We start from the raw sequence: 15672 nt of genomic DNA, 5'->3' as shown, positions 1-15672 counted from the left end.
TTCTTTCCCCTGACCCTAATTGCCAATTAGTTTCCTACCTGGCTTGCCCACTTTGGCAAAATAAAATTTTGACTTTAAGAGAATCCTGTCTGTCTACCAACCAAATGCTCATAGTAATAGCAAGATAGTATCTAATAACTAATAATAGCAATAGTGTCTGGTACACAATAACCATTTAATAAATGTTTATTGATTGACTGATTATAAAGTCCAAAGATATTTAATTTCTTCACTAAACTCATGCACTCCTAATAAAGATAAATTTATCTATCTATCAGCTTAGTCATTCACATGCATTATGGTACTCAGCCACATAAAGAGATGACTAAAGTTTAGGACTGAGCTTGGGATTGAGATAGGATCTTCTGGCACCATAGAACAATAAGAAAAATAGCACAGGCCAAATAAAGTAGACATTTTCTACTCAAAAGTCCCTGCATATATCAATGTATTGTGTATATGTGAGTGTGTGTGTGTGTGTGTGTGTGTGTGTGTTTTAATAGTCAAAGTCCAAGAATTAACACATTTTCTGTTGTTCTCATTTACTGTAAGAAAATAGGAATTTTGCATGTATAATCTATGTCATATTGCTTGCCTTCTCAGTGGTGGAACAGAAAAAATTGGGAACTCAAAATTTAACCAAAAAGAAATATTAAGCATTTTTACATGTAATTGGGGGAAATGTTTTGAAAAAAAAAAAAAAGAAAAGAAAATGGAAAGTCTATATACTCCCTCAGGAGATACATAGACATATCTTGGTCATGAAGTATTGGCAAATGTTACCTACAATCAAATCTTTTCTTTTGAATGAAGGGAGAAAATAGTCAAACTTCATCATGCTCAGCTGACTGTACTTTCAAAACACTAATTCTTCACCTTCTGACCTATGTCTTAATATGCCAGTAATATCTTTAAGGACTTAAGAGCCTCCTGAAGTTGCTTTGTGAAGTCTCATTAAACTCATTCCTCACAGGGTGGGAACTGCTTTGATGTGTGCTAAAAGTTGCTCTTGGAAATCAGAGTTTGGGTTATGTACAAAATCAGTGACTCTAAAGTGAAAATTGTCAAAACCTGACCAATAAAACCTAATTTGGACGTCAGAAGTTCAAGCATGATGAGATGATTCAATCCAGGAGAGTTAATTCTGTATTATTTATTTTTTTAAAAAGGGGGTAATGGGGAGCAAGCCAAAAAAAAATTAGGCAATATTTCTGGCGGAATATTTGCTCTCCAACACTTAAAAGAGCAAACTATTTTCAAACACTTTAATGGCATAAATTGCAATGATGTAGGAAGTCATAAATTTGTGGCAATGCATTATATATTAATTTTAACTATTTGTTTAAGTTAGTTAAGTTAAGTTAGTTAACGTCTTTCCTTGGAAATCCTCTTCCTTCTCTTCTTGTTTTTTATATTCTTCTCCTTGCTCCTCTTCTTCCTTTTCCTGACCAATAACATTTCATTTACTATCTCTGGGTGCCTACCCCCATGCATGGAATACACTCCCTCCTCATCTCTGCTCCTAATTACTTTCAAAACTCCATTCAAATGTCATCTTTTTTGTGACTCTCCCCAATTTCCTATCACCTCCAATAAGTTGTATCTTATTTAGCATATATATATATATATATATATACGTATATATATATATATATATATATATATATACACACACACACACACACACACACACATATATATTGGATATATTATCCACATATATGTATATATATTGGATATATTATCCAATAAGTTATATATAGGTTATAACATACCTAAGAAAATCCAGACCACTCTCTTTTCTCCTATTCAGTTCTGAACCCAAGACACTCCATATATCCTATTTGTTTCAAATATATGATATATTGGAAAAGGTCTGTAAAGTATCCATTCAATGTATGCTGAAATATGAGCAGCAGTCAGGCTTCAAACATTTGATCTTTCCTATGTGGATAAATGGACTAAACAGATGTTTACAGGTTTCTTCAAGGAGACTCCATAATATCTTGAAGCTCAAAGCCAAATATATGCAAGCACCTTCACCTTCACCATCCATCCACAGGCAAATCCTTGTTTTCCTCCCATCCTTGAATTTGTTGGTATAACTTTTCTTAAGTGGATATCTCAAAAAGATTTCTTCAAACAAGTTTTACCCTACATTGCTTTTCTCTGCTTTATTAGACAATATTGCTCATAATAATCCATTGTCCTTATAAATAAGATGTAAACATGCCACAAACAAGTGTATCTAATCCCAGTGTTACCTTTGGCAGCCATTTCTCTCCATTTGGCAAGTAAGTCAGATGTGTGTTATGGTGTTTACTTCCTCTAGGATCTTTTGATCTCTTTGTTGTAGCAATTGATTTACACTGGAGACTTCTGGATAAAATTATTATATTCAGTGTTGATAACACTTCTGTTTTTGGATGATTTCAGAAAGGCCTGGAGAGACTTACACGAACTGATGCTGAGTGAAATGAGCAGGACCAGGAGATCATTATATACTTCAACAACAATACTAGATGATGACCAGTTCTGATGGATCAGGCCATCCTCAGCAACGAGATCAACCAAATCATTTCTAATGGATCAGTAATGAACTGAACTAGCTAGGCCCAGAAAAATAACTCTGGGAGATGACTAAAAACCATTACATTAAATTCCCAATCCCTATATTTATGCACACATGCATTTTTGATTTCCTTCACAAGCTAATTGTACAATAATTCAGAGCCTGATTCTTTTTGTACAGCAAAATAATGTTTTGGTCATGTATACTTATTGTTAAATATATTAAAATATAACTTAGATACACATCTACTGGTCATCCTGCCATCTAGGGGAGGGGGTGGGGGGGGGGTAAGAGGTGAAAAATTGGAACAAGAGGTTTGGCAATTGTTAATGCTGTAAAGTTACCCATATATATATCCTGTAAATAAAAGGCTATTAAATTAAAAAAAAAAAAAAACACTTCTGTTTTTTCATTACCCATTTTTGATTTCCAATTAATTTTTCAGAGTTAAGTTATTTCACTTCTGTGTCCCATCTTTTCCCATTATTATTCTTCTTTTTTGTTCTGTAATAATTCTGAGCCTAACTTTGATGAGGACATGGTTTGACTGTACCAAAGTTGCTGACCATAAAGTAACTTCCATATCACTAATATCACTATCAAGTCTTTTTCTTTCTTTTGTTATATAATCTACTTTGCTCTGCTGCTTGCCATGTTCAAAACCTCCCAATTTTTAAAGTGTTCATGATAATAGAATTGAGGTTTCTTTGCAATTTAAAATTTTTTGGTTTCTTTCTTCTCAAACCTTACTTTCCAATATATTTCTCCCCAGACCCAACTTTTCTCACTCTTGAACTTATCATCCAGTAAAAGAATAAATGTTTGTTTAACTTATAGCATTTTTATAGCATTTTTCTTCTTAGATATAGATAAAGGGATAGAATTTCTCTATCTATCTATCTATCTGTATGTATGTATATATATTCTATAGGTTGTAATCTATCTGTAATTATTTTCATAGTGATCTTTTTGTCAATACCTATCATTAATACTACAAATGGGATGACCAACATTCCATAAATATTTTTTTCTGCCTTCAAACCAATGATAAAAACTATTCTTAATTCCTTTCTTCACTTTGCCAAGTAATACCAATGGGCCATCTTTCCATTTAGCAGCAGCTTGCTCCTTCCTTCTAGCTTTGTTTATAGCAATTATAATATGGCAAAAATATCATCTTCCTCCAACAATATGGGAATATAAAATCCACTGCTCATTGGATATGAGATAATCAAATAATCAATAATCAAACTAAAAGTTTCTTGGTGATCTACAAATCTGTATGATTCTTAGTACCTTTTGCCCTCTTTCCCACTATTCTGCCACTTTCACTGTAAGAGCAACATATTTACATATTTGAATACAAACTAAAATCATTTCTCTTCAAAAGGTTGATAATTTATACATTCCACCATCTCATGCAGATCCAAATTATCAAGATTTTACCATACCTGATAATGTGAAAAATGAGATCTCCAAAGATACTTGCTAGATAACTTACCTCTGAATCTTTGGGCTGCTGATTCCGAACAACAATCAAATTATATAATATCCTATCATCATCTGCTTCCGTATGGGATACATCATGAGGAATGCTCCATAAATTCTTCTCATCATCCCTTACAAGAGTTGTTCCAAAAGAAGAGTAGGGATTGTTGCCACTAGAATTGAGGGTGGGGGGAAAGTTGGAGAGAGAAAAAAAAAGTACAATAAGCTTAGATTAGATGACAAAATAAAATTGCAAAAATCAAAAACAAAAATTTCTATGATTTAAACATCTTTGAGGTAGTTAGTCTACTTGCTATCAATTTTCCAAATTCAAAATGGTTCTTTGATGGCTTAGTTCAAATTTCTGAGGGTATAATAAAGTGCCAAATAAGGGGGGGAAAGTATGCCCAGGAAGTCCTGGTAAGGCTTTCTCAGAATCAGAATTTGCAAGCAAAGGGACCTCAAGAGCCAACTGGTCAGTCCAACTCATACATAAAAAAGATCTCTACTATAATATATCGGACATAAACTTTCCTGAACCCATCTTCTGTGTCCTTGAGGAGCTATGTACCAGGACAAGGTAAGCCAAGTATGAACTTTGCTTGCCCTAAGATAATCCCTTGCTCTTTTAAAACACCATAAAGGATGCTTCTTCATACACCTGGGCTATACACTTAGTCTTGACCAAGGGGAAGATTAGAGGCAGATTTTTAAAAATTAGAGAAAAAAAGCCACAGATGCAAAAGGGACTGTACAGAAGCTCCAGTTCCCTCAAGGAAATTACTTAAAAATCATTCAATCATTTTTTAAAAGTAGTATCAAAAGGGCAAGATGACAATCCAGGGCCAAAATGGTCCAGCCTTTATCATGAATTTAACTTTGTCAGGAGGCTAAAACAATTTACAAGATTTGAGAAAAGATGTAGGAGAATCTTACCAAAATCCTTCTCTTGGACTTATCTTCTAAAACTATTCAGATGATTCAACTTTAATATTCCCCATTTTTCCTGTTTCATGAATTAATTCTCCAAGGGGCAGCTAGGTGGCGCAGTGGGTAGAGCACCAGTCCTGAAGTCAGACAGACCCGAGTTCAAATCTAATCTCAGACACTTAACACTTCCTCTGTGTGACCCTGGGCAAGTCACTTAACCCCAATTGCCTCAGCAACAAATTAATTAATTGATTAATTCTTCAAATTCGGGGCTTATAGCTTATACCTAATTATAAGTTTCAGTCTCAGCAATGCCCCTTACTCCTGACCACACTTTTAATACAGAATTGAATCAGCTGCAATTCCAACAGGTATCTCCATGCTGTGCAGCTACTAAAAAGAGATTCCCTCATCCTGGAACTCCCATGGTTATTCTTCTGGACCAGAGCCAATTGCTAACATTGCTATCGCTACATATATGTACATATGTTATATGATCATACATAATATGTATATATTATATTATGCTGGGAAGTAGGTGCTATTATAGTCCTTATTTTACAGATGAGGCTGAAAGAGAGTCCCAGATTCATATAATTAGTAAGTAGTCTGAAGCAGGAATCATACTCATCTTTCTGATTCCAAGTCCAGCATTTTAACCATTGGGCAACAAACAAACTCACAGCTTCTTCTGTATCCAGTCTTAAGAGAATTCACAAAATGTAGTTATCACATGGAACCAAGATGATGGGGGGGGGAAGGGGGGAGAGAAGGAGGAGAGCAATTCAACTCAATACATAGCTTAGCTATTTTCTGTCACTTCATTAATATGAATTTAGCCATCTAATAATTTTAAGAAAAATAAAACTAGAGGCCAAATAAACATCTTAATTACTCTGTGCTAACCATGATGTTTGCCAAGTTGATAACTATAAAAAGGTCTTATGGAAGACTTTAGTTCACAAAAGATATTCCATTAATCCTAAAGCTCCACCAAGGCAGAAACCAAATCTTTTTTTTCCCCAGGGAGACCTGAATTCAAATCCAGATCCAGACTCTATTTATATAACAAGTCATTTAATCTGTTTGCCTTAGTTTTCCTGATTTGTAAGTGGGCATAATAATAGTTCCTATGTCCTGGGGTTGATGTAAGGCTCCAATGAGATATTTGTACAGATAGCACCTAGCACAGTGCCTGGCAAATAATAACTGCTATATAAATGTTAACTCTTATCTCTCCCAATGTCTAACAGAATACTATGTATACATTTGACATTTAAGCAATATTTGATAGATGTTTTTCTTTCCTATCTCCTTCAATACTAACATCATAGAAGGTACAGGATAAATACTTGTGGAATAACTATTAATAGCTAACGTGTGTATGTGTGTGTAATATCTTTAAAGTTGGCAAAATATTTTACAAGAATATCCCACTAATCCTCAAAAACATTATATGAAGTAATTGTCACAACTATCTCCCCTTGGGAGATGAGAAAACTGAGGCTGAATAAGTTTAAATGATAAGTTCAGAGGTACACAGATATTAAATGTGAAGCAAGTGTTGAACTCAGATATACTTGACTTTAGAGCCTGTACCACATTCACTATGTTATTTATCTATCACTCCATCATATCTCATGATCAAGAATTGAAAAAAATACATTGAAGAAAATGAGATCAAAATCACTAAAGAAGATAAAAGAGGTATTTAGCTTCACCACCTTTTTAAAACTTCCTCAAAACAGCAGTCAGAAATCAGCCAGGACCTAGGTTGGCTCACCAATAATATAGCATCCTGACCACTCTTTCTTTGTCAGACCACAATTTCCTTTACTCTTCGGGCTTAAATACCAAAACTCAACAATATCTTCCTCCACACAAAGAGTTCCAAGAATTCTTGTGCACCCTCCCACTGACATTGACACTCCTAGCCCTGTCCTAACCAATTGGCGGCAAAATCTACCCAGAAGTCATTGAATTGTTTTCTTTCTAACTAGAATCAACCCCTATTCGTTCAAAACTAATAAAATAAGGCATAAAGCGAATGGCCTCCAACATGACACTGTTGTCTACGAACTCTTGCTAATATTCTCGAACCTACTGGTCCCCAGATGTTGTCTACTTGTCTCTACAATTTTCTGTTTCTCCATGCCCTGGCTGACTTTTCTGGATAGGACCTTTCACCTGCATAGATTTCTTTCTTTCTTTTTTGTTATATTTGAAGTCCAAGCTGTTTCCTTCTTTCTTCCCAACTATGAACTAGAGAAGGTCAACATTTGATGTAGATATATATGTGTAACTATGTAATTCATAGCTCTATACATCGGCTCTTTCTCTGGAGGTGTATATTATTTTTCTTCATAGATCTTTTGAAATTGATTTTAATATTCATATAGCCTGCCCAGATTTGAGGCCCCATCATGCACAATCAGTTTGTTAGATCATCACCAGTTTGAATTGGCTTCCCATTAACTGAGTCCCACTGTTCTCTATATCCTATAACAGATATCCACTTTTTACCTCTCCTTCCCAACATTGTGGAGAGCATCAATCCCCAAGGTAAACCAAAAGTGAAAATTATCTTATATAATCCAGACCATTAGGAATCAAGAATGAAGGAGTAAAAACCCTGTACCAAAAGGATGAAAAAGAGAATTGTCCAGAATTTTCTGATAAGGCTTTGTAAGGCTTCTTTTTGCAAAGACAGCATATAGTATAGCCACTGGAGTTCAGGGTTTCAAAAACCATCAGATAGATTAGGGGAAAAGGGACTAAAATCATGCTAGACAAAGAGGTCAATTCTACTTTCTGCCTGAGCCCTCCTATCTACCCCACCTCCAACTTTAATGCCTTCTTTTCTCAGTCTTTCAGAATTTTTCTTTCTTCTAAATCTGTCTAGATCTATAAAAGCCTTCCCTAAATCTCCTTTCTCCCCCTCCTTAAATTTTCCTAGAGGATTCTGCCTAGTTTTTTTTTAACCACCAAAGGTCATTTCCATTCCTCCTGATCCATAGCCGGCCAAACTCTGGAGGGGAAAGTGAGGCAGGTGACCTTGCCCAGCCCTCCCTCATTTAAATCCAATTCACTTCCACGTTATGGCATCGCCTCCCTGATATCATGGTCCTCTTCAAGAACAAAGGACAAACAACAACAAACCTTTTCTACCATTACTCCTTATTTATTTTATTTTTATATTTCCTCAGTAGAACATAAGGGACTGTTTCCTAGCCCAGTTCCTGGAATAGATGGGGTACTTAACAAAGTGTGGGATTAAGAATTAAATATATAGTTCCTAAAAGGTCCTAAAGAAAAGGAAAGTTTCTATTACTTCACTGCCTCCCCCTTACACCCACTGGTCCCCCCACCATCCCTATAACCATCTGCTAATAATAAATTTTTTATTAACATCAGGCATTCAAAGGCACACTGAGAGGCCCCCCAAGACATTATATACTGAACAGATGCTTTTTGCTTCTAGAGAGGATGAGAAAATCTCAGAGATTCCATCCCCCAACCTCCCCTAAGGATCAATTATCAATTTGATCTTCTGTGTTTTACTATAACCATATCTCAGCTGATAAGATGTCAGGACAATTTAGAAGGCCCTGTTAGGGATTCTGGGACAGACATTATATTGTCCAAAGCTTTAATCACTAGGAAAAAAAAATTCTTTAAGGAAAGTTTCAAAGTGAATTCTTACCACTGACCTTGAGCTCAGGGACTATATCCCTGAAGGTCCCACACTCATGAGCTCAGGTTTTCTTGTTGATGAATAAACTCCAGGGATTTTACTGTCCACCTCCAAAGGTCACATGGCTACATTTATTTTCATTGCTTAAGACTGAAGTTCAAAGGAGCATGAAGAGACTTCAAAAAAAATCAACCAAGAAAATCTTCCATTCCCAAACAACTTCATATCTACCTTTTTATCCAAATACTTATGAAGCTTACATCTTTGAAGGCAAAAATAAATCCACAAGATAAACTTACCTACCTAATTTTGACTACCTTTTCAGCATTACCTTGCATTCTGTTCTGTTAAAAAGAAAACAATTTGCTTTTCTCTTCTGGGTAAAATACCATAACCCACACAGCAGTATAGCCTCATAACTACACCCCTGACCTTGAAGTTGGGAAAGAGAGAAGGGAACAAGCATTTAGTAAGTGCCTGCTATGTACTAGATATGTGCTAATTGCCTTACAAAATATTATCTCACTTGATCTTCACAACGTCCCCGGGAGAAAGGGACTATTATTATCAGCCTGTTTGACAAATGGGGAGTTGGAGTTGAGAGGGAATAAGTTCTTTATCCAATGAGCCATGCACCTAAAGAAAGCACCAATGACCAGACCAGTGAAGGGGATACTTAGGAATAGAGGCCTCAAAGCACATTAATAGAGGCTATAGAGTGTGAAAATTATGATTGGATGACATTACTAACAGCATATCACTTCAGAGAATTTCCTCCTGGCTAGTTTGCCTCCAGTTGATATAAACTCTTAACAGATGGTATTTTTACTACATTCATGGCCCATGTTTTACATGTCATATCATGTGCCTTACTCCAAGCTCCAGATAAGTTAAGACAAGAAGAGTTTCAATTTACAAAGCACTTTTAAGATTACAAAAGTGATTTACACGTATAATGTCTCAAAAGTCTTAGTGAAGTTTTAAACCTTGATAAACTAAAAACTTTTGGAACAACCTATATTATTTCATTTGAACTTCATAATAACTCTAGGAGGTAGGTTCCATAGGCATTATTAATCCCACTTTGTAGATGAAGAAGTTGAGGTTCCATAGGGTTAAATAATTTGTTTATAGTCTTGTAAAAGATTTTCCAGCTTCTTTTGTCATTTTATATAATACCAAAAATAGTAGGAGAAACAGTGAATAGAGCTACTGATTTACTACCATAGGCTACTGGCCTGAAATCAAGAAGGCCTGAGTTCAAATTTAATTTCAGATACTTACTAGCTGGCCTTGAGCAAGTTATTAAGGTCTGTTTGCCTCAGTTTCCTCAACTATACAATAGGGATAATAATAACTACCTTCCAGAATTGCTGTGAACAAATATTTATAAGGCCCTAAACACAGTGTCTGGAACATAGTAGGTACTATATAAATACTATCAATCCTGATTCCATTGATCCATAATATTCTTCATACTTCCAGGTATGACATATTTCAGTTCCTCCCTCTCACACAGTGAAGTATTATTCCCATAGTTACAAGAAGATTAAACCAACTAGTAAATGATCAGCACCAGAACCTAGGTTTTCTAATTACTAGTCTAGATCTCCTACCATTAAACCACATTTATCTTCCAAAACGGTTAATTACATAAATTTGCCCACTCCTACATATACATATTCACATATGTGATGGGTGTGTGTGTGTGTATTCCTACATATACATAAACTTGAATTCTTTTTCCAAGCAAAGAAACATTCCCTTTTCACCTGGAATCTAGATGCCATTTGCCTGTTTATTTACTATTAAACTATAACTTTCCTTAGAATCTAGAGCTACCTACCCCACTGCAAGATTTGCTTTTTGCTTACCAAAAAACTTTCGATGATCAACTTAATGCAATACATTTTTGATGGGTACATTACTGCTCACTGCCAGGGATAAGATGACAGACACAATCTCTGAATCTTATTGAGGCATACAGTTGCGTACTGAAGCTTATGCTAAGCTTCATGCTTAGGATGGGAGGATGGAGAGAGAGAGAGATGAGGAAGCTAATGAGACAAGTACTTAAGTAACTTGAGAACAAGGCAGAATGTGATAAGTCTCAAGGGGAGTGAGGGGAACCTACTATTCAAGTTTCCCATCTGGCTTTTGTGGAAAGGAAGAAAATAAGAAAAGGCTGGATGGAGAGTTGGTCCTTGAAGGATGAGCAGAATTTCAATAGGCAGAAAAGTAGAGAAAGAGCCTCTATTTAGGAAAAGGAAACAGCATGGGTAAAGATGAGGTGGGAAAATTCAGGGGCTGCTCGTGCATGAACAGGGAATGGCAAGCATCCTTTTAGCTAGATATCACCATCTGCTTCTTCTCACATCCCACAGCATACATAAGTTCCTCTGGGATGTAGATTTCTGCTCCTCCATTCCCCTCCCCCAAAGTAACTGGAAAAATCCAAGAGTCCAGCTTCCCTCTTTCTGTGTTGTCTTCCCCCTACATATTGTAAGCTCCATGAAGTCAGGGACAATCTTGCTTTTTTATATGTCCTCTAGAGCTTTGCACAGTGACCTTATCTATTACTATTATCTACTTCAGGAGCATAGATTAAGAGTTGAGAAAACCTTTAGAAATCAAACCCAACCCCGTTTTTTCCCCCAAAAAATATGCATAGATAATTTTCAACATTCACCTTTGCAAAACCTCGTGTTCCAATTGTTTTCCTTCCCTTCCTCCCTTCCCCTAGAGAGCAAGTTATCCAGTATATTAAAACATGTGCAATTCTTTTATACATATTTCCACAAATATCATGCTGCATAACAAAAATCAGATCAAAAAAGGAAAAAAAAAAATAAAACAAAATCTAAGCAAATAATAAAATAGGTGAAAATATTATGTTGTGATACACATTTAGAGCCAACAATCCTCTCTCTGGGTGCAGATGGTTTTCATCATCACAAGATCATTGGAACTGGCCTGAATCACCTCATTGTTGAAAAGAGCCACGTCCATCAAAATTGATCATGGTATAATCCTTCTGTTGCCACGTACAATGATCTCCTGGTTCTGTTCACTTCACTTAGCATCCGTTCATGTAAGTCTCTCAAGCCTTTCTGAAATCATCCTGCTGATCATTTCTTATAGAATAATAATATTCCATAATACTCATAACTCATTCTCCAACTGATAAGTATTCTTTCAGTTTCCAGTTCCTTGCCACTCCAAAAAGGGCTGCTACATTTTTGCACACATAGGTCCTTTTCCCGTTTTTGTGATTTCTTTGGGATACAGGTCCAGGAGAAACACTGGTGGATCACAAGGTATACATGGTTTGATAGCCCTTTGGGTGTAGTTCCAAATTATTTTCTAAAATGGTTAGATTGTTTTATAACTCCACCGATGATGTATTAGTGTCCCAGTTTTCCCACATCTCCTCCAACATTTATCATTATCTTTTCCTGTCATCTTAGCTAACCTGAGAGGTGTGTAGTGGTACTTCAAACCCAACCTTTTCACTTTAAAATGAGGAAACTGCATTCTAGAGATACTACTGCTAGCTGCTTCAGGATCATAAATTAAAAATTGAAAGAACCTTTAGAAATCAAATCAAATTCTCTCACCTTACAAAGGAGGAAACTTGTTCCTAGAAACTTTAGTGGCTTGCCCTAGATCACATAAGCTAGTAAGTATGTAAGGCAGAATACCCCAAGTGTATATTCTTATTCTCCTGGATTTTGTTCTGTTCTTTCTAAATTCCCCTTGATTCTCTAGCATTGGGCCAGTGATGGAGTCCATCTTGTGTAGCATCTTCCTAGCTTCCCATCCCTTGTTTGTCTCTACTGCTGCTGACTCCTGGCTTCTCCCCGACTCCATGCTCCACAGTTGCTGGCTTGCACCAATTCCCTTGTGCCTAGACAAGGAAAGCTCGTGGTCTTGGGATCTGGGCAGGGGCAACAACTTGTGGACACAGGGAAAAGAGATTAGCAAAGACAGTAAGATAAGCAGTATTCTTAAGAATGAAAGGGATAAATTTAGTCTTGTTCCTCCCCATCTCAGTCAGAAATAGTGCAGTACAATAGAAAGTACAAAGTCTGGATTTACAGACCATCTATCTATGTGAGCTGGATTAAGCCACTAAATTCCCTGGGTCTGTTTCCTCATCTGTAAAGTGAGGGGGGAAGGATAAACTAAATGATCTCTGTAGTCTCTTCTAAATCTATTATCTATAATCCTATGAAACTATGCTTACCTCTGACCTCTTCATAAAACCATCTCTTACCTCTCCTGAATTCATTTCATCATCTGTGAAATTAAAGGGTTAATTAGCTGACCTCAAAAACCCCTATCAGTTCCCTGAGTCATACACCCACACATCCACAGTCATGCTCACCCACCTCTTATTGACTCCATTTTGGAGTTTTCTTTGCAATAATAACAGAATGCTACGCCATTTTCTTCTTTAGCTCATTTTACAGATGAGGAAACTTGAGGCAAAAAGGGTTTAAGTGATTTTGCTAGAGTGACACAACTCTTGATCAGATACAGATTTGGATTAGCTAACCTCAGAAGCACCTTCTAATCAGGAAGATTCCAGTGATTCTGGGACCCTCAGAGTGGCCCTGGTCCAAAGTACAGAAAAGATTCTAGAAGGAGCAGAGGGGACAGCCCAGTTTGCCAGTGCCATTTCTGCTGATCAACTTCCTCCTGTCTCCTTGCCCTTGCTGACTTCCCAAAGACTGATTTCCTGCCTGGACCTTCAGCAACTTCATGCTCAGCCCTTGTCTGCCTGACTTAGTTTCTACCAGACTCTTCCAGACTCCTTTGGTCTTAACTGTCCTGGGCCATATAAGTTATTGTACCATACAGTCCAACACCAAACAGAACAAGAACAAGTTCTGCAAATATTAGCAGAGTAACTTTGGGCATAACACTTTATTCAATGTTCCTTATCTTTAAAAATCAGAGCACCAGATTACACCACCTCTAATATAACTTCTCACTTTAAATTCTATGGTTACTGAAGAAAGTTTGGAAAGCAAATGAAATTTGGACATAGGCGGCTTGAGTTCTAATTTTAGCTGTCCCACTTACTTACTAGATGTGTTATTTTGCTTATTCTCCAAAGGCAGGGAGGGCCGACCTGGGTAGCACCGTTTATATGCTATAACAATGTTGATTTGTTTCAGTCCTGTCCACCTCTTTATGACTCCATTTTGGTGTTTTCTTGGCAATGACAATAGAATGGCTTGTCATTTTTTTCTTCAGCTCATTTTACAGATGAGGAAACTGAGGCAAAAAGGCTTAAGTGATTTATCCAGGGTAACACAATTAATAAGTGTCTAAAATTGAATTTAAACTCAGAAGGATGAATCTTCCTGAATCCACACCCAGCTCACTGCAGTACCTAGCAGTACAGGTATGTGTTTTATATGTATGTGTGTGTGTGTGTGTGTGTGTGTGTGTGTGTGTTTATGTATTGTATATGTGTAATATATACATTATAACATACTAATACATATATAGATATATGAAATGCAAAACACCAAAAATGAGGACATAAGAAAAATGCAAAATGTAGAAAAAAAGGAAAAAATTGAACTGCTTCCCTAACCACCAACAAGCATCTGGTGCTAATAAATGTTTCAGAAACACTAATGAGTCCCAGTCTGTGACTACCACATCCAAGATCTTGATCACTTCACCGGCAAATCTCTGACTGGTAATTTAATGGATTTCTACTATGTTACTCAGAAGAGCACACACAGGACAAGTGCTCAAAAGTTAGTCAGAAAAAGCGATACAAGGACACAATACAAGGACACTATCAAGATCTTTCTTAAGAACTTTAGAATTAAATGCATGACAATGAGAGACACAGGCACAAGACCACCCAGAATGTCATGTCCTCAAAGAAGACATTGTACTCTAAAAAGCAAAGAAAATTGAATTAAAGAAACGCTAAGATATGCAAAACTAGAGAAACCACCCCAAATGTTCATGGAGACTATTTATGTCCAACCTGTGGCAGAGCACTCTAAGCTCATATTGGTCTAATCAGCTATACTATGCTTGGCTCTTACTGGGTTTTTTTGATCCTCTTTAAGAACAAAGGAAAACAAACACTTATTAAGCTCCTATGGTATACTAAGCAATATTGCTACAAATACAATGAATCAGGATTTACATTCTATTGGGGAAGGTAACAATCATTTATCAATTTGAACTCAGAGCAACACTAGGAGGTAGAGAGTTTTACTGATTCCACACAGTATCTAAAATATCTACAGCTGTAAAAATAAAATAGGTCTCCTTATGATTTGATGATGTCACAGAATACATTCTAATATGGCTAGGAATAAATATGCCCAACCAAATTCTATCAAATAGTGCAAATTCCTGGTTTCCTTATATTTTAAAAGGTATTTGAAGATGTAGCATGGTACAGAGGAAAGAGTATTAGGACAAAAAATATAAAATCTTAAGTTCTTCACATATATGGACCATTTAGTATGTGCTTGACCTTGTGTTAAGTGTGACTTCTTAATTTTCCTGGGCCTCAATAAAAAGAGAGAAATGAGATGACTTCTAACAGTTTTCTCAATCCTACATCTATTCTGCTATGATCATAGACAATCTTGTAATAATTCCCATGGGTTTGCCCATGATGTGCTAAACAAATTGTTGAACTGAGTTGAATTCATATTGTTCAGGCTATTCAATTGTGCCCAGCCCTTCATGACCCCATTTGGGATTTTCTTAGCAAAGATACTAGGAGTGATTTGTCATTTCCTCTCCTACTCATTTTACAGATGAGGAAACTGAGGCAAATAGAGTTAAGTGATTTGCCCAGGGTCACACAACTAGTAAGTATCTGAGGCTACATTTGAACACAGGCTTTCCTGACGCTAGGCTTAGCACTCTATCCAATGTGCTACCTAGATAGAATTGATCAAAACTTGTTAACTTATATTATTCAATCATGAAGAATTTA

The 15672-nt window shown here is 36.3% G+C and overlaps 1 protein-coding gene across 1 annotated transcript in view; it reads right to left on the bottom strand.

Annotated features, from left to right (window-relative positions):
- MREG (melanoregulin) overlaps positions 1 to 15672 on the bottom strand; it is a 64189-nt gene that overhangs the window by 38632 nt on the left and 9885 nt on the right. The window contains exon 2 of the mRNA XM_003766869.4: positions 4074 to 4233. Coding sequence (XP_003766917.1) covers positions 4074 to 4233 — 160 coding nt within the window. The remainder of the gene's footprint in view (positions 1 to 4073; positions 4234 to 15672) is intronic.

This window comes from Sarcophilus harrisii, chromosome 3, assembly GCF_902635505.1.
Source record: "Sarcophilus harrisii chromosome 3, mSarHar1.11, whole genome shotgun sequence".
Lineage (NCBI taxonomy): Eukaryota > Metazoa > Chordata > Mammalia > Dasyuromorphia > Dasyuridae > Sarcophilus > Sarcophilus harrisii.
This window is presented reverse-complemented; position numbering and strand designations above follow the sequence as displayed.